We start from the raw sequence: 23,591 nt of genomic DNA, 5'->3' as shown, positions 1-23,591 counted from the left end.
TGCACACATCTCGACAGGAAAACACTATTAATGTGAATGAATGATTAGGAAAGAACTGACCAATCGATATTATGAGTTCCAAGAAGTAAAGCAAAAGCCAATTGTTGTTACATAGGAAAAAAAAAGTATCTCCATTTATAAATATCATTTTAAAGAATATTTTGTGTTATTAAATAAATATCTTTTAGTTTTTTTAGATATTAAAAAAACCAATTTTATCTTTAATTAAAAATATATAGCTAATCAAATATTAACGAAAATATGGTTTAATAGGAATATTAATAAAAATATGGTTTAATAGGACATATATGACTTGTTTTATATTTTTTTAAATAATTGTGAAAAAAAATATAAAACAACTTATTTAGAAATATAAGGGGGCGGAGTACGTATAATATAATTCGGAGTCGAAAGCCCAAATATGCCTCATGGCCCAAACTTTGGCCCAACGAGTTGAACTATTGTTGGTTTGGGGAAAATTAATTTGGATAGCCGAACCGACCGAACCGGACCGGAGAGATTTTTCAATTTTAGTCGATATCAGAAATTCGTAGTCACGATGTGCAAGAAACTTTGCGTCGTTCCAGTTTTCGGGAAGCAAACGTTATGTCGTTTCATGAACAGTCACGACTTCAGAAACAATAGGGGGTAGTCCTGATCGTTTTAGGACTTTGTGTTACATTCATATATCCGTGGAAAATTAAGGGGGTAGAACGTTAAATAGCCATTTATTTATCCATTCGGTCTGTTTATAAACCCAGCCTAAACCCTAAGCCCCTTTTGCTCTTCCAGATTCTTCCGAGGCCACTCCATCCCATTTTCTCCGTCTCCGGCAGCCATGGCTATGCTCTCTCACCGTCTCCGGAGAGCTCTCGTTACCGTCTCTTCCTCTCTCGGACGATCCATTTCTCTCTCCCCTGCATCTGTCGCGCCAAGGCCCAATCTTCCTTTCACATCGGCGGCGTTGCTCCGCCGAACAGGGGTCGAGTCATCTCCGGAATTGGCTCAAGCTACGGCGAGGCTATTCTCGACGAAGCAGTATAAGCTTTACAAGGAAGGGGATGAGATCACGCCCGACACAGTGTTGTTCGAGGGATGCGATTACAACCACTGGCTCATCACCATGGATTTCCCCAAGGATAATCCTCCTCCTCGCGAGGAAATGATCGCAACCTACGAGAGGACCTGTGCCCAGGGACTTGGTATCAGGTGATGTATCTGGAAAATTTTCTTTATTACGGTTATTCATGTTTCTGGAATTTTGTGCTTCATTTGCGAAGTTTCAAACTTTTGGTGCCCTGAGTTTCCCCTGTTTCTGCTCACGCTTTTCGCTGGCAACTTTAATCAAACTTGAAGTGTGTGATTTTGTTAGCGTAGGGACGTGTTTAGAATCTGGTTACGTGTTCTTATCAATATGTCTTTGGGATGCTACTTTTCTTCAATTAATACATGATAGATCCCTATTAATGTCATACTGTCTCATTTTCTCTGGTCTCAGTTCTTTTGCTTTTTGTACAATTGAATTACAAATCGGAAAAATGAGTGGAAAATTGTTTCTGTACTCTGTAAGATATGAATCTTTTGTGTACTTGGCTTTCTATTCTTGTCGCTGGACATGGAAACTGGATTTTTTTATTGTGAATCCGTGGAAAAAAGTATCTTCTTTGAGTTGGTTTGCTATGCCTAATAAAGAAATAAGAAAGTCGACGTCCTGTATCCTGTAGAGCTTTATCTCACACGTCTCGCAGACTCGGTTTGATTATCGAGTTCACAATTCCATTCATGTTTTCCGGTGGTTGCATCATGTTTGTCGGTGTGATAGGATCTTATATTATTTCTTTTGGTATTGATGGTGGTTTAGCTTGGAAGAGGCCAAGAAAAAGATCTATGCTTGTAGCACAACCACTTACCAAGGTTTTCAGGCAATCATGACAGAAGAAGAATCGGAAAAGTTCAGGGGTATGATCCAAGTATCTGTTTCGTTTTCATTGGAGAAGCTACTAGAAGAAGCTACCAGAATTCACATGTTGACACCTTCATTTTTGTCTTTCGAACAGATGTACCCGGGGTTGTCTTCATATTACCAGATTCTTACATTGATCCAGTGAACAAGGAATATGGAGGTGAGCTGTTATATACAAAGCCATCCCATTGATTGAAAAGAATTGCATACATACTGTCAGAAATGGCTCCTGGAGACATTTACCTTCTGTTGCCATTTCAGGAGACAAATATGAGAATGGAGTAATTACGCCCAGGCCGCCCCCTGTCCAATATGGGAGATCAAGACCTCGTGATAGGAATCGATTTGACCGGCAAGGATCTCAAAACTTCGAAAGAAATACACAGTATGGTCAGCAACAGCCGATGCAAGGCGATGGAAGGGGCTACAGCCCTCGTCCCAATTACCCAGCCCAACAGAACTATGGCCCATCACAAGGTCAGGGAAGTCAAATGCCTCAGGGGAGTTATAACCAAGGCCAAGGAGCTCCGGTGCCTCCACATCAGGGATACAACAGCCAGGGCCCACCTGGGAATTTCGGTCAAGGGTCTCCAGCTAACTACAACCGAGGGCCACCGGGAAACTACAATCAAGGGCCACAGGGTAACTTCAACCAAGCCCCTCAAGGAAATTTCAACCAACGGGGCGCTGGAAATTACTATCCACAGAGCAGTGGAAACTATGCGCCTCCACAAGGTGGAAACTACGCTCCGCCGCAACGTGGAAGCTATGGCCAAGCTGGAAATCCAGGATACGGGCAGAATCAAAACTATGGCCAACCGGGAAATCCGGGATATGGGCAGAACCAAACATTGCCGCAGGGGCAACAAAGGAATGAGGCAGGAGGTTGGACGAACACTGATCCTAATCCAGTCGGACAGGCTGGAACAGACCAAGTAAATCACCAAACTTGAAATCCCTTTTCACCTATTGTCATTGTTGGTATTGTTAGAACGTATTCTTGTATCATCTTTTTTGGATCTCTCTCACGGAAGTGATTTTCTGTGACAGTTTCAAGGGGGAAGAAATTGAGCAGACAGCATGGTTTAGTGAGATGACTGAAGAAGGAAACAAGGAAAAATTGCAAGCTATAAAGTTGGAAGAGGACCTTCTCTGTGGTAAATAATTGGTGGAGGTTGGGGGGCAGTAAAATCTAATTTTCTTGTGTTTTGGTAGTAATTGTGGTTGATGACTTCGACGTTTCGTTTCTTTGCGGAAACAGTGTTGGTGCTTGTCTGATCCATATCTACTTTTGATTTTATAAAATATGCTGCTGCTGCTTCTTTGTTGTTTTCTCATTTGACGGTGATTTTTCACTGCCTGAACCTGAGAAAGCTGGTCCGAGAACGAGAATAAGTAAATGTAAAAACCAAATGGGCTATGTATTCTATTCATAGATCTGAACGAGAGTTTCTGAATCGTAATTTGGACAGAGACGTTTTAGCCATTTTTACATTTGGGATAACGGTCAAGAAGAAGATTCCGAGCTGGTGTTGCCGGCTAGTACTAGTCGTTCCTGTTGCCTCTTCTTGAGAGGAGGCAATTCAGGTAATACCCACGTCGGGGACTCGTTCAGCCACAGAGCTTCCCCTGTTTCCTTGTGCTTGAAGTCTGGTGCTTTTACGTTCCTCTGCCCATGATGTTTGGAACAAATCAGTGATAAGGAATGGGGACAGAACAGAACATGTGTTAAATACCAAAACCCAGACCCAGAGTATGATGATATAAGAGGATAGATATATACTTGACCTTGTTTGATCTGTTGTCCCACCATTTATCAGGGTTCTGAACCAAATCCTTCCATGATTCCTCTTCTACACACCATTTCACAACAGCTCAGGTTTTTACAACAACACTGTAAGGCATATATATATATATATATAACCTAAGCAAGAACTCGTGCTTGCGGTAAAAGAATACCTACTTGTACGTTGCTTCACTTCTCTGGGTTTGGAGACTGGAACATCGAATTTAATTCCTTCAAGCTCTGGCAATACCCAGTCAGGAGCCTTGTTCAGCCACAGAGAAAGACTGCCATCCTTCCGCTTGAAATCAGGGTGTCTTGGTTTTACCTACCAAAGGAAAACCGAGAAATGGTGGAGACCAAAGCCATTAGTGCCACCGATGGAGGAGACAGAAACTAAATCCAAAAGGGTTCCTCACCGATCCATTGGCTTTATTATCACGGTGATCCCACCAATCTTTTGGATTTACGAGAAGGTGCTTCCAAGTATCCGAAGCCTCCTCAGTGGCTGTGACCTTCTTAGGTCTACCTAAAGAGGGAGAAGATTCGGGGCGGTTTATCAATCAGCATTGTTGCTGATGTTTATTCACCAAAGAAAAAAGAAAAAGAAAAAAATCTCATCAACTAATCCAGCCTAAAAAGTCAGAAACTTAGCTCCTATATCACCGCCACGGCTTGCTAACACACACTAGTACGAGGTCTAGATTTCATAAAAGCAACAGCACAGAGGTGATGCAAATAAAAAAATGTGGGCAATGAGCATATCAATCGGACAGGTGAAATTTGACATTACTTGATACATAACATAGCGTCGGAAACTCTATACAAGACATACCAGGCGGCCGCTTCTTGGTGCCACCCTCTCCATTTTCAGATGACGAGATCTTCATAACCTTAGCTGTAGTAGGATGTACAAAGTTGAGATTCTGGACCATAACCTGTAGTGAGCAAACATCAAAACGAATTACACTGCCATCCCAAATTCGACCAAGAAGAGACAACGGAACAATCAAGATAATACTCTTTCAGACTCTTCAATCAACCAAAACACATTGAGATGGGATCTATTAGCATCAAACTTATGGTACTTAAAAGCAGGATTTTCCCCCGTAAAGCTCACCTGGACACTGGCTTGAGCATATGTCACATTCGGAGGAGGGGAATCTATAAACAGTTTTCCCGAAATATGAATCTGATCATCTTTCTTTACATAGCGTGCTGCAATTTTGGCGAGATCTCCTTCGAATATTATTGGAACCCTGAAAAACATACAGAAAAATTTACAAAAAAAAATTAACAGTTCGCTATGGGAGATTATAATGCAGCGGTTTAAGGATATTGCTTCTCCTCCATTGTTTGCCAACGTAGAATACTTCCCAGCATTCGAAAATGAAGATACGAAACGAAACCCTCACGATATTAATCGCCAGCCTCTTATCAAGCGTTTGTGCAAGTAACAGTGTAATCGTAACCATATAGATGATGAAGGAAAGTGCAGAATTGGGGACAGATGTACCAAAACGCAGAGGAATCAGAATCGGAACGCTGGGAGATAACGGTGCCGGCCCAGAATTTCCCGTCGGAAGAAGCTTCGAACTGAACGGGTTGATCGACAAACCCGATCAGGTTGACCCAATTCCCCACCTCCGGTTGGAAAACTATCTCCTTCGGCCTTGGCAACTCCTTCTCTTCCTTCTCCCGCTCCAACTCCGGAATCTTCGCCGGCGCCTTAGCTCTGGGTTTCCTTCCGCCGCCACCGGTTTTTCCGTTGACGGCGGCGGAAGAGAAGCGAACTTGCTGCGAAATTACCAATTTTCGTCTAGGAAGTGCGGCTGTACTCGAGTGGAAAATGGACGAACAGACGACGACTCTGGTCACGGATTTGAAGATTAAGTTCATCGTTTCATGCCCGAACGAAGAAGCCAAGAATTCGGAAAAGCCCTAAATTTCCGCGCCAAGGGTTTAAGGAAGGAAGCAAATGGAGGACGGAGAGAGATGATGGACAAACGCAATCCTTCATCAGCGATGACCGACAGATAAACCGATTCAGAAAATACCGTACCGGATTAAACCGAACTGTAATTTTTTTCGTTCTTGCCGCTGATTCAATTTCCGGTTTAGTTTGAGATCACAGTACTCTTATTGGGCCTATTTATTATCCATAGGCCCAATTAGAAATGCAAGAAACTTTACCCAAGGCTTAATTCATTACAGACATGAATGATGGGTCAAGTGACAAAACTATTGGTTTTTCTTTCTTTTTTCAATACTACGTAATCATCTATTTTAATAATAATAAATAAAAACACAAACTTCTAATTCCACATTTGTCTGAAGCTGCAATGATAGTTTGCCGTGTTGACCAGAACAGATATAGTTTTCTAATATTCATATAAATCTCGATCATAAAACGTTTTAGTATGAATCTCACGTAAATATAATATATATATATATATATGTATATATCATCATTATAATGTAACTAATGTTCATCATCATTATTATAACCATGCATGTGCATGGTTTACATCATCTGCACTTGATTTTTAAGTTTTTTTTTGCACATCTAGATCATCCATCATCATAAGCTCTTCCAACATCATAACATCGTGATGCTCGTGATTATGATTATCGTAACCCATGTGATCCATACCATGATTACTACCCCCGGAGTTATACTGTTCCGATAGCACATCATGATGATCAAGATAATGATCATGATCATGATCATACCCACCATGCAAATTTGAAGAACTCCCTCCACCAGTCTGATACGGTGTCGTTTCTCTATGACAACGTTCCGTACGTCCGGTTTGGTCTTCCTGTCTATGCGGTTGAGCTTGATCGAGGGCATAACCGTAATTAACCCCGACGCCGGAGGAATAAGCCGATGACCCGAAATCCAACGTCATCGGACCTCTTCTCCGGATGGAGATCTCGTCGGAATCACGGCCGGTGAAATGCTGAACTAGGGCTCGGAAATTGCTAGGGTTTGCGGTGAGTATAGTCGTCGGTTTGGCTCTTCTTGCACTCGACGCCCTCGACCGCTTCCTGACGGATGCTGACGTGGCGCCGGCGCCGCCGTGGTCGGATGCTGACGTCATGCAGATGGTGTCGGAGCTCGTGGTCTTCGTCGTTATCGGTGGTGGCGGTCCAAAATTTTCGGGCGACCGGTGAGAGCTGGGGTTCGTGCCCATTGTGTGTTTTGGCTGCATAGGCGTATAAATACAGACTGCATGGTCAGTTTATATACACGGGACTTTATTATTATTATTATTATTATTATATATATATATATATATATATATATATATATATATGGAAAATAACATATTTTTAAATTTTTACTTTTATATAAAACTACCCCAAAATTTAAAATATGTAAATATCCATCATCAAATTTCGAAATTTGTTACAATGTATTACACAACATCAAATGGCGTTAATACTCTCTGACTTCCTTTAATTAACACGGTTGACACATCGTCATATTTTTCTATCATAAGCATGCCATATAGAAATAAAAATAAAAAATGAAATGTAAAATATAAAAAGTAAAAAAAAATATATATATATATATATACATGTAAATATAAAATAAAAAAGTAAAAAAATAAAAAAATATTATATACATACATATAAACATGTATACATATATGTACATACAAATACATTTTGGTGTAGTTTTATTTAAAATTAAATTTTGAATTTGACATATTTACACACAAATTTGTATGGGAATATGCTATTATACATATATATATATATATATATATATATATATATATTAAATTCAGACAAGCATATTCATCGGGGCCGAGACATGTGCAAATTGTTTTGAGCGAGATGCGAAATGTGAACACCACTTTGATTCCAATAAAATAATCATTCCTAGTCATAATTATTGTACTTTTTTCCCGCGAAGAATGCATATTTTAAACATAAAAAAGTAATTTCTTAAGTTAAAAGTAGTAATTTACTTTTTAAGAAAACACAAAACAAAAAAGTGATTTTCATTTAACTTCGAAAAATACATCAACTAGCTAGGTAATAATAGATGTCCAATTAAAAATAAATTATAATGCAGAGTAGAAGTAGTGTTCGTAACAAATAATAAATAATTCATATAAAATTTAGTGATCTTCTCTATTCACAACTTATAATTTGTAACATGGAGGTCCGAAAAAAAAAAAGTTGGTCCGAGTTTGAATATAGTCAAGAAATCGTGATTTTATTCACCAATTACAAGTGGTGATATGATTAACATCCAATTTCAAATTGCCTTAGCCGGAACTTCACATTGCCTTAGCCGGAAAAGAAGCGCCAAAGCAGTCCCATGGAGCAGATTGCTATCTCTGGAAATGTGCGGACTCCAAGTTCACCAAGTCTTTCTCAACGAAATCAACTTGGAAGCTACTCAGATTACGATCTCCTATGGTCCACTGGTACAACCTGGTATGGTTTAAGCAAAGCTTTCCTCGATATGCTTTCCTACTTTGGTAGGTATTTCTGAACCGTCTACCCACACATGATCGGCTATCAAGGTGGGGCATAAACACAGAGCCCTCATGTCCCATGTGCCGGCTGGAGTCAGAATCACATAAACATTTATTCTTCAGGTGCAACATCTCTTCGGAAGTATGGAGAACCTTTGCCCGACGAATCTGGACTTTACCACCATCTGATTACACCGATTTCGGACGATGGCTAAACGAGAACAAGGAGGAAACGTCACAACACCGCATCACCATAGCGAAGCTGCTCTTACAAGTCATTGCATATTATATTTGGCGAGAGCGTAATTCACGGATCTTTAAACAAGAGGCCACATCCACAGCTTCCCTCATTACCCGTGTGAATGATACAATGAGATGTTATCTATTTTCTCTACAAAGTGAGGGATCCCAAGAGTGCAATCCTATATTGCAGAGCTGGTACTATCTCTTCGACCAACGGCGAGACGAGACGTGATGCAAGAAAGCAAGAAAACAAGGTTTTATGCGGTTTTGTAAGTTTTGCAAATCCGAATTATGGAATCCAATCTTTTGGCTGTAAAATGGGGGCTATAACCCACATCTGCTTGGTCTATTGAGACTGTAAACATTATTTTATTTATATATTCATCTTTACCAAAAAAAAAACATCCAATTTCAAAGGACGACTTCAGTCACCAAATGGCGATGATGCCCTTATTGGATTTTATCATTTTCTTGGTTTCATCATTTAAAAAATTCATCCGTTTTAAGTCAAGTTATTTTAACGTGTTTTTTAAATAAATAAAAAAAGCTGTAGTATTGAAAATTGAAATCAGCTGAAATAAAAATAAATAAATTAGAGTCATTTTCTCTATTGTATTTATCAAAACGAAACATTAGGGTTTTGGGGTATGAAACGAAGGAACATTTGAAGAGTAACACCAAAAGATCAACGATGTTGAGAAACAATAATCCGACAATTAAGTTTTTTTTTGTTCAAACGACAATTAAGTTGTTAGTTAACGGATCTAATATTCTAATAAGTTGTTAGTTAAGTCCGAGATTTGAACTCAATTGCACCTTTTATAATAAATTAAAGTCTATTTATATGTTAGTAAAAATGAAATATAAATAATTATATACCAAAAAAATAATATAAATAATTATTCACCATTATGATCCATATTTTTTTCCTTAATGAAACGTAAGTAACAAAAAAATATATAGAAAAATTGACCAAACTAATGACCGACGAGGAATTATTTAGCTAACCGACTAATATTAAACTCGGAATAATCTTCCACCGAAACAAATAAATACAATAAAATCGGATAAGCACGAAAATCAAATCCCATATATGTTAGTTTATCATATTCTCATTAAATTAAAAACAAAACTGCTCCCAGTATATCATTCTATTTGATAGAGTTTTATTTTATATTAGATATTTAAAATATAATAATTCGTTGATAAATTATTAAAACTAACCTATTGTATATATTATTTTGTATATATGTGTGTGTATATATATATATTTGGGAATTATGTAACGTAATTCGCAAATAAATACAAAACCCCAAGATTAATTAATGTAGGACCAAAACCGTGGTAGATACACATGAACAAAAAATAATAATAATAATCGGCTGTCTTTCTAGGAAACTTCAGGAGATCTACATGGATACGAAAGCAAATGAATTCAGACAACAAAAAAATAGAAGGTGTTTTCAATTGATTTATATATTACGAGTATATATATTTATGCAATTGATATTCATTTTGGTGATGGATTTACAAAACGCAATTTGTATGTATATATATATATATATATGATCACGCGTAACGTTGTAACGATAATTATTGTTAGATTCAGTATTTGTAATGAAGTGTGAAAAGGGTTGGGAATTACAGAGATACCAATTACGTTGACCAATTTAGGTCCATAGTCAATTGGTCAGAATTGTTGACCGGAAAATAACATTTCATAAACCGACAAAATCCTTTTTTTTTAACACTCGTAAAAACACCGATTTCTTGCTTAAAATTATTTAAATCCAACGTAATCAAATTAACCTATCATTTTCATAAGAACGTTGACTTATAATTTTTCAAATCCTCGTCCTTTGTCAGATTCGGTCCTCAATTTTTTTTTATAACGATGGAACCCTCGACCTTTCGGATCAGACTTCGCAACGCCTCACAGCTCCAAGTGTCGGACGAATGACACGGTATCACAGACGGTAAATCCAACGGTCCAACGCAACTTAATTTCATTGCTTATAGTGTCACTTTATTAATCACCTGATCCTTCTACCGAGAAATCGGTGAATTTAGAACTGTAAGATTATCGTAAATGTACATATATATACACGTACGTAAACATGAACATTTTCATGCATGAGTGTGTGTATATATATATATACATATGTTTATGTTTGATTATCAGTATATCTATAAATCTAAATGTTACGTTTTCAAATTCAACCCTATTTGATCCAGATCATAGAACTGCAATTATATGAAAAAGAAACATACTTTTAATGTGACATGCACCATGTAAAAACGTGATTCTTGGTACCAAATTACGAAAAAGTATTTGAAGATACATTTTATTTTCTGGTCTTTTCAGACATTCTGATTTGGACAAAAAAGATAACATTGTCGTAAATGGAAAAAGAACCTCGGTATTGTTGAAGAAATCGAGTTATATATTTCCCTAACGTTTATATATATATATATATATACTAATCAAGCATCCTATCGATATCACCCTTCGTGAACTCCTGAAACATAGTGGTGTCAAAGAGTTCACCCTGGGAAATATCATCATAATCAATATACATATCAGAACTAGTATTCCCCGAATATTCCCTCGTGACACCATCATCATGGTGATGATCATGATGATGATGATCATCACTCGAACCATGCGACATCAGACCGCTTTCATGGGCCATCCCATACGACGCCCTTCCCTTACCTCCGGCACCGTTTTCCTCGCGCCGCGGCGGCCAAGAACCGTGAAGGGCATTATCGTAATTCCGCTGGTATCCGCCATCGCCTGAGCGCGGGAAAACGTCTTCCTCCGAGACCGAGCTCGGCGACCCGAAGTTCAAAGTCACCGGACCTCTTCTCCGGACGGAGTTTTCTCCGGCGGAGGAACAGCCGGTGAACTGCTGAACTATGGCTCGGAAGTTGCTAGGGTTTGCGTTGAGCAGAGTCGTGGGTTTGGCTCTCCTCGATGTCCTAGGTCTCCGTCCGGCGTTCTCCGGCGCTGCCACGTGGCATACGGTGAAAGATTCCGACGATGACGTCATGTCGAGGGCGTTGACCGACCGACCCATCTCCTGTACTTGTTGTTCGAAGTACTGTAACCACTCGTCTCCACTAGAGTTTCTGTTCATTCTTCTTCTTTTTTTTTCTTTTAATGATTTTATTTTGGTCGCTCCTTTTTTTTTTTTTTTTTGAGATTTAGAGAAGCATAAGGTTGGGTTCAAGGTCCATTTAAATGCAGGACGAGTTCGATTCATTCACTCATTATGGTCTTTGCATTGACTTCTATGCTAATTAATTTTACATATACCAAATATATCGTGCAGTGTGCAAATCATATTTGAGTGTTGAGGAAGTAAGAATGCATATATATCTATTATTTTCCGTCAACTTCATATGTATAATTCCTGTGTATATATACATACATACATGGGTATGTATATATAGGTTTGTACTTTGAAGTACATATTTTGGTAACATGTATTATCAACTTGATTAGAAGAAGTCAACGGTAATGGGCTCCGTAAAGCGGGTCAACGAAGTTATCTTTGATAAGTACTTGGTCATGATATTTGGATATTTCATTGAAATACTTAGTACTAATAATATTCATATTCAATTTAGAATTTTTTTTTATTAGACCCATTTTTTCTCCTTTCTTTAGGCTGTTGTTTTAATTTTTTTGTTACATTTTGTTTTTTTTTTCACAGGAGAAAACAATTTGCTACTTCCCAAATACATAATTTCAAATAATGTACAGGTGGTGTGTGTATATATATATCTTATTAATTAAAAGAAGATGTATAGTTATAAATAAATGCATAAATAATAAAATATTCTTACGGATAGGTTAAGCAATAAATATAAACATATGTTTCCAGGAAACAACAGATTGGCTACAACATCAGAATGATGTTTTGGAAGACTTGACTTGCTAGGGTTGATGCACTTCTCGGTCTTCTTTTTTTATTTAAAAATATCTCTCCTTAAATAAAAAAAAGAATACTCCCTCTCTCTCTCTATATATAATATATATGTGTGTGTGTATAGGAATGATATGTAAGCAATGACGAGAAGATGCTGCCGTCATATTTTAAAACCTCGTTTTAATTGTGGCTACTACACTTAATTTGTGAAGTTATTCTACATACATACATATAATCACAGCTAATTAATGACGTACTTTTGCGTTGATTGTCAGCCAACTGAGCTGTCGTCTATTCTCGAATTTCCATAAAATAAAATATAAACTCAGATTAAAATAAATTATCACGATGATGATCTCTCGATCATAGTATTTGTTCCTTGGTCGAACGGCTTACATACCTAACATAATTTTAAAAAATCTATTTGTTTTTAACAAAAACCGAATATAAACCGAACATTAAAACAGTTCGAATCCAACCAAATTTGATATAAGAATCCAATTTATATATATAGTTTTATTTTAAGAATCAAAATTAAATCAAATCCCAGAATATCCTAAATTCTAACGTTGATGCATAAGTTTATGGTATACCAATTAAACTCATGGATATAAACTGTCGTAGGTTTCAGTATGATCGTTGTGTTCGGGATTCAGAATTTTCTGAGATATTATGTGCGTGTATATATATATATATATATATATATATGATAGGAGAGGTGAGATGTGAATGGAAGAGTTGACCAGTCAACCGAAAAAATCGTGAGAACACCGTCAGTGTTTCAAAAGGACAAGATCGAGTCTCTGACAAGTGACTCCCCCTTCCCTGTGTTCTTTCAACCAAAAACCTTCATTTGACTTCAAACACTTTGTTGAATCTTTCCACTGAGATTTTTCAAAGGGGCGTACAGTTCAACACGGAAGTATTTGAACAGCCGCTGTAATCATACGATTTAACGGACCGTTTTCTGGATCAAGTCGTTACAACAAAATTCAATTCCGTGGAATTTTACAAAACACGAAAAAAAACTGTTATTAGTTTTTTCCAAAAAAAATAAAAAGGGGGGTCGGTCCATTACACACACTAACTATTCCACTGTGATCTCCAAGACAGTGGTGAGTCTTGGTTTCTTGTATCTCCTGAGAAACAACGAGGAGCAAACCACACTGACCGAGGAGAGTGCCATGCACGCGCCGGCAGCCCACGGCGGCAACTGAACCCTCAGCGCCGGGTAGAACGCTCCGGCCGCCACCGGGATGGCCACCACGTTGTAGGCCATGGCGAAAACGTAATTCAGCCTGATCCTCGAGAACGTTTTCCGGGAGAGATCGATGGCCGTGATCACGTCTTCGAGGTTGTTCCTCATCAGGACGTAGTCCGCCGCTTCCACGGCTATATCCGTCCCCGCCCCTATCGCCATTCCCACGTCGGCTGCGGCCAAAGCTGGCGAATCGTTTATCCCGTCTCCCACCATTGCCACCGTGTTTCCGTCTCTCTGCAACGAATGGATCACGTCCGCTTTCCCTGCTGGCATCACCTCCGCTCTCACTTCCTCGATCCCGACCTGTTCATATAATATTCATTCGGGTTTAGAATTGATTCTTCTTATAAATCATGTAAAGTAGGGATGACCATTTTGTAAGTGGATTTGACGTGTACCTCCTTGGCGACCGCCATGGCTGTTCTCCAGTTATCTCCGGTGACCATTATGGGTCTAACTCCCATTTTAAGGAGACCCTCCACGACGACGGCCGCTTCTCGCTTTAGCGGATCCGCAACTCCGATTACACCTACCAATTTGCTGTCGTAGCCAACGAGTATTCCCGTCTTTGCACCTTCTTCGAGTTCCACAACGAAATTCTCGATGTGGTCCGGGATGGCGATACCATTCTCCGTCATAAGTTTACGGTTCCCGACCTTGATCGAAACAAAAAGATTATTGCCGGTTAAACCCAGAATGAAACGTTCACCGATCGATAAGCAGCAACAACCCCACTCAACCGAGTGAGTATACCTTCTAGGATCTGTGCATCAAATTCACTAAAGATGCCATTAACACTTAACACAATTTGATCTTGCTGACTGCTCTGCACAAGTGAAGCCTCAAAACCAGCATCCTCGATTGCGTTAACTATATCATCTTTGCTGGTTATAGCCGGGTCATACTCGACTTCTCCTAATGAAGTAGCCAAGGCCACTACTGCCCTTTTGACACCAGGAAGATCTCTTAGAATGCCTTCGACTGAATTAACACAGGCGAAGAGCGGAGAAACCCGAGGTTTCGAGGAGCCATCCCGAAACTCGGGAGTCTTTCTTGTCTGTTTCGGATTCATCAAAGAAGTGGAAATGCCGAGCGTATTCGACTATTGCTTTTGCCAGCGGGTGTTCACTGCTTGCCTAAAGAAGAGGAAAAAACCCGATGAATATATTCAGTAAATTTATCAAAACAGCAATCTCGGAATTCTGGAAAAAAGAATATATCAGACCTCAGCGGACGCAACGAGCGTAAGGAATTCTCCACGGTCCATCTCCGAGAAAACTTTCGCGGTTGTAACAGTAGCTTTCCCTTGAGTTAGAGTGCCTGTTTTGTCGAATATCACATATTTCACCTTCTGAGCTCTTTCCAATGCATCTCCTCCTTTGATCAAAACGCCATTACTTGCCCCGACTCCCGTCGCGACCATAACAGCGGTCGGAGTTGCCAGCCCGAGAGCACACGGGCAAGCTATTACTACAACCGATATTGCAAACATGAGCGAGAAAACGAAGTAAGTTCCGTTTTCCGGCAGCCATTCTTCTGGGTAAGCTCCAATGGCTCCGCCAATTAGCCTACAAAGCATTCGATTCGAGAAATATACCAACAACGGCTGATTTAACACGTATATACACAAAATTAGACGTAAAGAAACCGCTGAAATCTTAGTGTCCCGAATCTCACCAGCCCAATAAAGTGAATAGTGCCAAAGTAATCACTATCGGGACGAAAATGCTAGCGACCTGCAGCAGGGGAGAAGCCGAGATAAATCCGGGATTATATTGCGAAAGGACTATCGAATAAGAGTAAGAACCGACACATACATAATCGGCAAACTTCTGAATAGGAGCTTTAGACATTTGAGCTGTCTCGACCAAATTTATGATCTGACTAAGGACTGCATCCGACCCAACTTTTGTAGCTTTGATGTGAAGAACACCATGCATGTTCATCGTACCTCCGATTACGGGTGAATCGACCTCCTTAGATACTGGAACCGATTCACCCGTCACCATACTCTCGTTTATGTAACTTGTTCCCCATGTCACGACACCGTCTGACGGGATCTTTGTACCCGGAAGAACTTTCAACGTGTCGCCAGGCTGAATCAGCAAAGCATCTATCTCTCTTTCCCCAACCGCCTTTCCGCCTACAGAATTTAGACCAAACATGAAACTAATCAGCACTTAAACTGGTTTGTGTCAAAGATTTGATGATCAATTCGTATTCTTCTTGATCCTCGTCAAAAAAGAGTCGAAGGATTTCAAACTGACGATATTACCACCGACACTTTGGTACAGCAATCATTCTAACGGAACATAGCTGTTTCAGACAAGCGAGAAACTGTACCTTTGCCATTGACGAGCAGAATTGCGGTGGCGGGAGCGAGTTTTACGAGTTTCTTAATAGCATCTGACGTCTTTCCCTTTGCGAGAGCTTCCAAATACTTTCCCAACAAGACAAACGTTATCAGCATAGCGCTCGTTTCAAAGTATGTTGGAGACCAAAACCCAGTGACCGCTCCATACAGAAGAGCCGCGACAGAGTAGAAGTAAGAAGCTGAGGTTCCAAGCGCGACCAGAACGTCCATATTAGTCGAACCATTTCGAAGAGCTCTTCCTGCTGCAACGTAGAAACGCTTCCCGACAACAAACTGAATAATACTTACCAATGCCCATTTCAACCAATCACCCATCATAAATGGTCCACATCTCCAAACCAGCAAGGAGTCTAGCATAGGGATATGTGGGCACACAACTTTGATGAAGAACAGAGGAATCTGGATTTGAAAAAAAGATAAGAATCGTCTCAATTAGTGGCATTAGATAAGAGATCTAAGATGACATCTGAATGCATCACAAATGACGTGTTAACCATTTGAGTTTATCTAACTGATAGAACAGCCACAAGACTTGCCTTAACCCGAGCAAGATAAGATTAGGTAAGGGAATACTTTTGTGAAGAGACGGAAAGGGAACAAAGAAGTAACTCACACTGAGAGAAAGACTGGTGTTGAAAAGCCGAAACATACTTGCAGCTTCTCCGGTGTCTTTAGAGTTCAACCTTTCGTAAGGATTCATTACCCGCAACTTGAACTTCCCATTGCTTCCTCCTTCGATCCCATCCACCAAGGATCTTGAACTGACAACCTCAGGATCGAAAACCATCTCCAGTTCTCCCGATATCCGGTCAAGACAAAATTGTCTAACCCCACTCAACCGAGTGAGTATACCTTCTAGGATCTGTGCATCAAATTCACTAAAGATGCCATTAACACTTAACACAATTTGATCTTGCTGACTGCTCTGCACAAGTGAAGCCTCAAAACCAGCATCCTCGATTGCGTTAACTATATCATCTTTGCTGGTTATAGCCGGGTCATACTCGACTTCTCCTAATGAAGTAGCCAAGGCCACTACTGCCCTTTTGACACCAGGAAGATCTCTTAGAATGCCTTCGACTGAATTAACACAGGCAGCACAGGTCATCCCTCCAATGGTAAACTGCCCAACCAAGGTGGTAGCTTGTGCTTTTGTCCCTGTGGTGTTAGGTTCCGACAGAATCTCTGCTTCAAATCCAGCATCTTCAATGGCTTCTTTAATGTCCTCCTCCTGAAGTAAAGAAGACAGCCAAATACTTCCAATCACTGAAAGATCAATTTCTGGAGATAAACAAACAAAAACCCACAAGTGCGCTTTCTCAGAAACGATTCTTGACACTGACTTAACTTCAGGATTTATCACAAATTCACCCCAGGAATGTTAAGAGCAAGGGACCAGAGCCAATATATGTCTTTGTATATTAAAATCGCAACCCCTGATTTGGTAAAGTAACTGTGATTTCCAATTCGCATTATAAATGTCTGCTGTCAGCTATTACATAATTTAAAGAACATGCATTTACAATACCCAGAAAGATCCTGCCTTTTGATTACCTCACACGCAAAGAAATTAGGAAAGAAAAATCCAACAAATTCGCCCGAATCGGACGCACAAGGAAAAGATGCAGCAAAAGGGAAAAGAATCTCTAACCTTGACCAGATCGGGATCGAAAACGACATCGGCCCTATTCTGCAACAAGGCTACGGAGGCGCTCAGTACGCCATTAACGCTCCTCAATGCTCCTTCTACGGAATTAGAACAAGCAGCGCAAGTCATGCCTGTCACTCTAACCTGAATCCTCCTCACACCGCCACTCCCGCCGCCTTCCTCGACCCTACTCAAATCCCCGGTGGTTCCGTCATCGTACGCGTCGAGGAGCCTGACCTCCTCCATCGCCCCGAAATCGGAATCTCTAATGCCGATCGCCGCCTCCGCCGCCGCGGCCGAAGACGATACCGGTATCAACTGAACGCCCCGTCCACTCGGCGCCATATCCTTAACGATTCCGACGAGAAGCAGGCGGAGACACGCCTACGACGAGGTCAAAGCTAGGATTCTTGTTTATGTATGAGCATACGCATATATATATATGTAGAGATTGATTCTATTCCTCTGTATGGAGAGAAATGGTGGAATTTCGTGACAAGAAGGAGAGAGAATGAAGATAAAATTTAAAATAAAAAAGAAAATGAAAATGAAGATGAAGATTTTCCTGGTGAGAGGAGGATGTTCATGTTCATGGGTGGCGACGGCTATTGGTCAACTGGAAAAAAAAAAAAAAAGCCGGGATTAAATGACTGTTGTACCCCTGAGCTGTTTTGGTATTTACATATTTGGGCTTTTGCACTTCCATGGCGAGTGGTAGTACAGTACAGAAGCGATCCCACGTTTTATCCGTTTCTGTTATGTTTTTTGGTAAGAATTATAAATTGCTTTAATTAAAAAATATATAGTTTTTAGATGATTTTATAAAATAAAAATCCAATTGGATTCATATATAATCGATATTTTATTTAGATATTCGTAGAGAGTAAGATTTTTGGTAATTCTTTTATGTACGATATTGGAGTGGTGTGAATTAGTTATAATGGCTAATGGAATTTTAGGAGGGGGCTATCTAAAGCTAATCATCACTTAATTTTTCTTTGGAAACGATGATTAATCATAAGTGGACAGAAAGTGTTAGTCGTTGTTCCCGATCAATTGCATGCATGAACCACTTTGAATTTCAGTAAAAAAAAGTTGAGAAGTAATTAAATCTATTTTATTTTATTTTATTTTTTATTTGCTAAGGTGAGTATCATCTTTATATTTACGTGATTATGAAAATTTATAAAAAAAAGCATATTATATACAGAACCAACAATAGTTCGTCTTTTGTTGGAAAGGTGACTTCCACTCCACTAATCAAAAGCCGATTTCGATGTCACTAAAATATAAAAGGAAAAAAGAGAAAAAATTAAAGACGGAAAATATAACCGAACAAACCTTACAGGAGCCGACAGCCGACAACGTCAAACGACCAATTTCTTTATTAAAGTATTAATGAGAATCTTCTTTTTTTTTTCACATTTTGTTAGGGAACTAATTTGATATATATAAATAATTTTTATACGTTTCGATGCATGCACGGAATTATTACACTTTGAATAATACAAACCTTTACTCACTCACCTACTTTTGTTCTTTTAATGCTACATATAAACATGTTTCTATTGTTGTTTTCGTCGTTCATATATATATTATTAATATTATCCAAAAACCCAAAATATTATAACAACGAATATCAACAAACTGTTAATTTCATTTCTTTCACACGCCAAGTCCCCCGGAAGTCGTTAACGTGGTTAGGGGCATTTTCGTCATTTCGATCGGCCGGAGAGATTTGTTGATCTAACCATAGCTGGTACAGACGTCAATTTTCTTGGTTCAGACCAATCTTGGTACAGACTAGGTTTGGTTTTGGAATAATATATAATATTATCAGAACATTTTTACATATTTTTATCATCCTAGATGTTATTATAAGCATGTATGGGTTATATGGGTGTGTGTCACTTGCCATGGATTATTATTTACAAGTATGGTTTAATCCCATCTATAAGATCCCAGAAACTGCACGAGAAATGACAAATGAGAGTGTCTGCCACTAAAGATTTCAGAATCAAACCCTCCGAATCAGTTAGAAGCTCTTTTCCAAAAAAACCCTATTCTTACTTGTCGGTCACGTAAGTCATGAAGTCTTGAGAGAAACATATCAGACCCATGGAGATCTTGTCGGAGTTCTTTTCCTGGGTCTCTTTCTGAAGCTATGTGATTCGCGCGCATCACGCTCTTTATCCAACTCTTGTTCCACCTGCAATCACAGCGTTCATCACTATCAATCCACTTTCCGAACTGAATTTTCCCGTAAATTAATTGTGAGAATATCGATCACGACCTTGCAAGATTCAGTAACGGTCTGATCGTCTTCTGAAGCATTTTCCGATCCAAGTTTGGTTTTCGACAGATCTCCCTCTTGATCCAAGTCTTGTTCCACCTGCAACAACACCGTTCATCACTGTCGGTCCACTTTCCGATCTGATTTTACCAATAAAGTATGAGAATTTCGATCACGACCTTGCAAGATTTAGAAACGGTCTGATCATCTTCTGGAGTGTCTGCCAGTCCAAGTTCTTCGAGCTTATAGACGCTGCACAAATCTCCCTCTTGATCCAACACATAGTCCAACTGCATCAAAAGTTTTCCCCCCATTCGCTCACTTGCTCAAGATTTTCTCCATGGGCAAAAAAATAATGAAATGAGATGAAAAGACCTTGCACGAAAGAGAGCAGAAGATGGCGGGCCTGTGAACAGTTTTCTTGCACTCTTCTATGGATTTCACTTGGTGCGACGGCTTCAGTCTTATTATGGTTTCTCTGAAAGCCGATAAACGGACCTGCAGAACCAGAAATTTATAACAATCAGAATCGAGAGAGATCAGAGAGTCGTGATGATGATGATGATGATGATTATGTATGTGTTCTCAATTACTTGGATTTGAGAGCAATCAATGAACATGGACATGTCCTCCACATTGACAATGTCATCACCTACCAGACTCTTCAGTACCTATGAAACAACATGCATGATGATATGTTAGATGGGCGCTTGCGAACAAACATTTATACCGTAACCAGACGCATGTACATGCAGGCAGGCCAGTGTTCAGGTTTCAATCAAAAGTGTATATATATATTCCGTAATCAGTTAAAACGATTCTCGGGTCTGGATTCCTTCTGAAAATTTGGCGATTCTACAGGAAGGAAAGGTTTCTTATTGAAGGGGCAACTTCAAGAAAACCAGTTATAGAACAGCAAAGTAGGGTTCTTGACGTAAGTACCTTGTTATGCAAGAAACTGATTGAAACTTACGTGAATCCGGGGGTGAGGAAGATGAGCAGCAGAAACGCAGTCGATGCATTGGGCGGTGCAGCAGCTGAAGCAGAAGAAGTTTCTCCGACGCTGGTGGATTCTGCAGTTCCGATTGAATCTTGCGTTCATTAACGCTCGGTACCATTTGGGTTTTTTGACATTCTCCTCCTCTTCGATTTCGGTTTCAATATCTTTTGTATTCTCTTCATCGCTCTCGGTTTCTTGCCTCTTCTCTCCGGATGAAGAATCCTCCATTGATGGTTTTTCTTGAGAAGATTCTGTTTCAATCTCTTTCGTGTTCTCTTCATCGCTCTCGGTTTCTCGCCTCTTCTCTCCGGATGAAGAATCCTCCATTGACGGTTTTTCTTGAGAAGATTCTGTTTCAATCTCTTTCGTGTTCTCTTCATCGCTCTCGGTTTCTCGCCTCTTCTCTCCAGCCGAAGAATCCTCCATTGATGTTTTTTCTTGAGAAGATTTTGTTTCTGACATTTTCGTGACTTTTTGCGAATTGGGAGGGGAAGAAGAAAAAGAACTGAGAGATGAAGAACAGAGAGCAAGAAAGGGAACGAGAGAGAGAGAGAGAGAGATGAAACAGATTCTTAACTGCAAATCGATTAAATCGACATAAACCGGTCTAAACCGAACTTCCGTATCTGGCTCTGTTCTTGAATCTTGGCCAATCAACGAGTGGTTAATTGATATTTATTCAACTGGGTCCTGACTCCTGATTTATGCAAGAAATCTGGTGTTTAAATGTAAAAAACTGGAGAAAAAAAAATCATCACCGTCAACGAGTGTGAGACACGAATCGGACGGTTGAAGGACAAGTAAACCAGATACACCTCGCCGCATCAGATTAAAAACGCCACCTTGGAACCTAAAACCTTGTAAAACCTAAGATCCTTCCAAACGACATCAGAGTTCATCTACGGCCAGTCTCTTTCCGACCATTTTCCGGCAGGTTTTTCTTCCTTTCTCTATTTCTTTCACTGTTTGTATCCCATTGGATGTAAAGCCTTGAGCTTTTCGAGTTTTGGTTGAATCTGGGAAATGGGTATGAATCTGTTAAGAGGAATTCGGAAAATCGATATGGTATTGTTAGGTCGATTAGGGTTTATATGGGCAATTCGAAAGACAGATTATTTTCTATAGTTATGATGAGCTGAACATTTTCTTCGCAAGTTTGTCTTTTGACACAGCATACAATGAATCAAGTTGCGAACTTTTCCCGGAATTACCGTCAATTTCTGTGTTTTTTTAACCGGAGCTTCGGATTTCATGAGATAGTATGCTTAATTCATCTTCCATTGTTGCTGCTCGTATCCAGCTTGCGAGTTGGAGATGGCATTTCTGTGATAAACTTGATTTTTGGTCTCTGGATTGAGGAAACAGACTAAGTTTTGGATATCTAAAGATGAGCTTGGTTTTGAAAAAAAAAGCAAAATTTATCAATTGCGTTCTCTCTTAAATCCTTTACACTTGGAGTTATACACCTCAATGCTTTAGTTGGTGGTTCACGGAAATTTAGTCAACCTGCAAGGAAAGAGGGGGAGGATGAGGAAGAGGAAGAAATCTACCCGAGGAGACTCCCGACCGATTATGATCCGTCAACATTTGGTCCTACCGAGCACCGTAGTCCTCCAACAGGGCGTGTGTTCAGACTCGTGGACGAGTTTTCGTCCCTCACACTATCTGAAATCGCAGAACTCGGTTCGTTCATAATGAAGTAAAAGGGTATGACTGAGCCGCCTACTGCTGGTGTCATGAAGCCGGGGGCAGCTACCGGGATGGCAGGCATGGCTGCCAAGGGCCAAGCCGGTGGAGGAGAAGACCGTGTTCGAGGTTAAACTGGATTCATACGAGGCATCTGCCAAGATTAAGATAATCAAAGAGGTTAGGAGTTTCACTGATTTGGGTCTCAAGGAAGCAAAGGATTTGGTGGAAAAGACTCATTCGATTTCGATTTTGAAGAAGGGGGTGTCTAAAGAAGAAGGCGAGCAGGTGCTAAGGTTGTCCTAGAGTGAAAGGAAACATTTCCATGGCAGGTTAGATATGGTACTAATCATCTGTTTGCTCTTTGCCATGTTTGTGGACTTATAGTTCTTGGCCATAGAATTACCAAAGTTCCCAGCTTCTTTTGGCTGAAGATACAGTTTACTGAAGGAACTGAAACGTATAGTTTTGTTGGCAAATAATCATTGAGGGGACAATATTATTTGTCTCTATTTTCCTTCTGTTGTGTTGTTCCCAATCTTGGATTAGACCCTGAACCAAAGAGGATTAGACTTTTTTCAGATTCATTCCATTTCTTGCTGCTATTATGCTATGTTTTCATAGCTGATTAGGGTATAAATGCTGCTGTAATTGAGTCTGTGTATCTCTGGGTTTGTTCACTAGAACAAGATTTAATTGAGTCTTGGGTATATATGTTAGAGTCCCACATCGACCACAGAGATAATTGAGTTTTTGTAAAACTATGAGCACTTTTTCTAACAAACTCAATTTTGAGATAGAGTTTTGTCTATGAGTGAGTTTTATCAGTATAGTATAATAATCATAAAATAATTTGTGAATGAATGAATGCTGAGATCATTTGGTCATATAGTTAAGTGAAAGGTTGAT

General features: G+C 39.6%; 6 protein-coding genes and 1 pseudogene across 9 annotated transcripts; 2 read left to right on the top strand and 5 right to left on the bottom strand.

Moving 5' to 3' along the window:
* Positions 1–774: 774 nt before the first annotated feature.
* On the top strand, positions 775–3,283 carry LOC104806222 (multiple organellar RNA editing factor 1, mitochondrial). The gene is made up of 5 exons (XM_010531002.2): positions 775–1,209; positions 1,862–1,959; positions 2,058–2,123; positions 2,225–2,898; positions 3,014–3,283. Exons 1-5 carry the CDS (start codon positions 839–841, stop codon positions 3,032–3,034), a joined length of 1,230 nt encoding a protein of 409 aa, XP_010529304.1. The 5' UTR covers positions 775–838; the 3' UTR covers positions 3,035–3,283.
* Positions 3,284–3,365: 82 nt separating this feature from the next.
* LOC104806221 (protein OSB2, chloroplastic) lies at positions 3,366–5,760 on the bottom strand. 4 transcript variants are annotated; one of them, XM_010530997.1, is made up of 7 exons: positions 5,263–5,758; positions 4,867–5,005; positions 4,582–4,684; positions 4,166–4,275; positions 3,927–4,074; positions 3,752–3,816; positions 3,366–3,632 (listed from the first exon to the last, which is right to left on the bottom strand). In XM_010530997.1, the coding sequence occupies exons 1-7, from the start codon at positions 5,643–5,645 to the stop codon at positions 3,471–3,473; spliced, it is 1,110 nt and encodes a 369-aa protein (XP_010529299.1). In that variant the 5' UTR covers positions 5,646–5,758; the 3' UTR covers positions 3,366–3,470. The 4 variants fall into 4 exon arrangements, with proteins under 4 accessions (XP_010529299.1, XP_010529300.1, XP_010529302.1 ...); XM_010530998.1 differs by having other exon boundaries at positions 3,539–3,632; positions 3,747–3,816; positions 5,263–5,759; XM_010531000.1 differs by having other exon boundaries at positions 3,540–3,632; positions 3,923–4,074; positions 5,263–5,759.
* A 532-nt stretch (positions 5,761–6,292) lies between these two features.
* Positions 6,293–6,943, bottom strand: LOC104806977. Its single transcript, XM_010532095.1, has one exon. The coding sequence runs from the start codon at positions 6,941–6,943 to the stop codon at positions 6,293–6,295; it is 651 nt and encodes a 216-aa protein (XP_010530397.1).
* Positions 6,944–10,908: 3,965 nt separating this feature from the next.
* Positions 10,909–11,746, bottom strand: LOC104806220. Its single transcript, XM_010530996.1, has one exon. It carries the CDS (start codon positions 11,623–11,625, stop codon positions 10,966–10,968), a length of 660 nt encoding a protein of 219 aa, XP_010529298.1. The 5' UTR covers positions 11,626–11,746; the 3' UTR covers positions 10,909–10,965.
* Positions 11,747–13,343: 1,597 nt separating this feature from the next.
* Positions 13,344–18,267, bottom strand: LOC104806219 (copper-transporting ATPase RAN1-like). Its single transcript, XM_010530995.1, has 9 exons — positions 17,707–18,267; positions 16,669–17,286; positions 16,025–16,454; positions 15,499–15,824; positions 15,359–15,417; positions 14,907–15,249; positions 14,675–14,817; positions 14,080–14,437; positions 13,344–13,984 (listed from the first exon to the last, which is right to left on the bottom strand). The coding sequence occupies exons 1-9, from the start codon at positions 18,046–18,048 to the stop codon at positions 13,508–13,510; spliced, it is 3,096 nt and encodes a 1,031-aa protein (XP_010529297.1). The 5' UTR covers positions 18,049–18,267; the 3' UTR covers positions 13,344–13,507.
* A 1,395-nt stretch (positions 18,268–19,662) lies between these two features.
* LOC104806218 lies at positions 19,663–21,504 on the bottom strand. The gene is made up of 6 exons (XM_010530994.2): positions 20,970–21,504; positions 20,590–20,667; positions 20,372–20,494; positions 20,176–20,286; positions 19,997–20,095; positions 19,663–19,912 (listed from the first exon to the last, which is right to left on the bottom strand). Exons 1-6 carry the CDS (start codon positions 21,456–21,458, stop codon positions 19,814–19,816), a joined length of 999 nt encoding a protein of 332 aa, XP_010529296.1. The 5' UTR covers positions 21,459–21,504; the 3' UTR covers positions 19,663–19,813.
* Positions 21,505–22,402: 898 nt separating this feature from the next.
* Positions 22,403–23,269, top strand: LOC104806976 (annotated as a pseudogene).
* Positions 23,270–23,591: the final 322 nt, after the last annotated feature.

Source organism: Tarenaya hassleriana, unplaced genomic scaffold (assembly GCF_000463585.1).
Source record: "Tarenaya hassleriana unplaced genomic scaffold, ASM46358v1 Cleome12, whole genome shotgun sequence".
In the NCBI taxonomy this organism is placed as follows: Eukaryota; Viridiplantae; Streptophyta; class Magnoliopsida; order Brassicales; family Cleomaceae; genus Tarenaya; species Tarenaya hassleriana.
Note: the sequence above shows the minus strand (reverse complement) of the source record. Positions and strands in the feature narration are given on the sequence as shown.

What these genes read in the sequence shown, in the direction of transcription:
- LOC104806977 (XM_010532095.1), bottom strand. Translation starts at nt 6,943, where the DNA reads ATGGGCACGAACCCCAGCTCTCACCGGTCGCCCGAAAATTTTGGACCG.
- LOC104806220 (XM_010530996.1), bottom strand. Translation starts at nt 11,625, where the DNA reads ATGAACAGAAACTCTAGTGGAGACGAGTGGTTACAGTACTTCGAACAA.
- LOC104806221 (XM_010530997.1), bottom strand. Translation starts at nt 5,645, where the DNA reads ATGAACTTAATCTTCAAATCCGTGACCAGAGTCGTCGTCTGTTCGTCC. An exon ending in CACCAAGAAGCGGCCGCCTG is followed by an intron (nt 4,276 to 4,581) that starts GTATGTCTTGTA and finishes CTCCCTCTTTAG; the next exon opens with GTAGACCTAAGAAGGTCACA. An exon ending in AGAAGTGAAGCAACGTACAA is followed by an intron (nt 3,817 to 3,926) that starts GTAGGTATTCTT and finishes AATGGTGTGTAG; the next exon opens with AAGAGGAATCATGGAAGGAT.
- LOC104806222 (XM_010531002.2), top strand. Translation starts at nt 839, where the DNA reads ATGGCTATGCTCTCTCACCGTCTCCGGAGAGCTCTCGTTACCGTCTCT. An exon ending in GCCCAGGGACTTGGTATCAG is followed by an intron (nt 1,210 to 1,861) that starts GTGATGTATCTG and finishes ATGGTGGTTTAG; the next exon opens with CTTGGAAGAGGCCAAGAAAA. An exon ending in GACAGGCTGGAACAGACCAA is followed by an intron (nt 2,899 to 3,013) that starts GTAAATCACCAA and finishes TTTCTGTGACAG; the next exon opens with TTTCAAGGGGGAAGAAATTG.
- LOC104806219 (XM_010530995.1), bottom strand. Translation starts at nt 18,048, where the DNA reads ATGGCGCCGAGTGGACGGGGCGTTCAGTTGATACCGGTATCGTCTTCG. An exon ending in ACACCAGTCTTTCTCTCAGT is followed by an intron (nt 16,455 to 16,668) that starts GTGAGTTACTTC and finishes TTTCAAATCCAG; the next exon opens with ATTCCTCTGTTCTTCATCAA. An exon ending in TTCAGAAGTTTGCCGATTAT is followed by an intron (nt 15,418 to 15,498) that starts GTATGTGTCGGT and finishes CCCCTGCTGCAG; the next exon opens with GTCGCTAGCATTTTCGTCCC.
- LOC104806218 (XM_010530994.2), bottom strand. Translation starts at nt 21,458, where the DNA reads ATGTCAGAAACAAAATCTTCTCAAGAAAAAACATCAATGGAGGATTCT. An exon ending in TTCCTCACCCCCGGATTCAC is followed by an intron (nt 20,668 to 20,969) that starts GTAAGTTTCAAT and finishes GTTGTTTCATAG; the next exon opens with GTACTGAAGAGTCTGGTAGG. An exon ending in TTGATTGCTCTCAAATCCAA is followed by an intron (nt 20,495 to 20,589) that starts GTAATTGAGAAC and finishes CTGGTTCTGCAG; the next exon opens with GTCCGTTTATCGGCTTTCAG.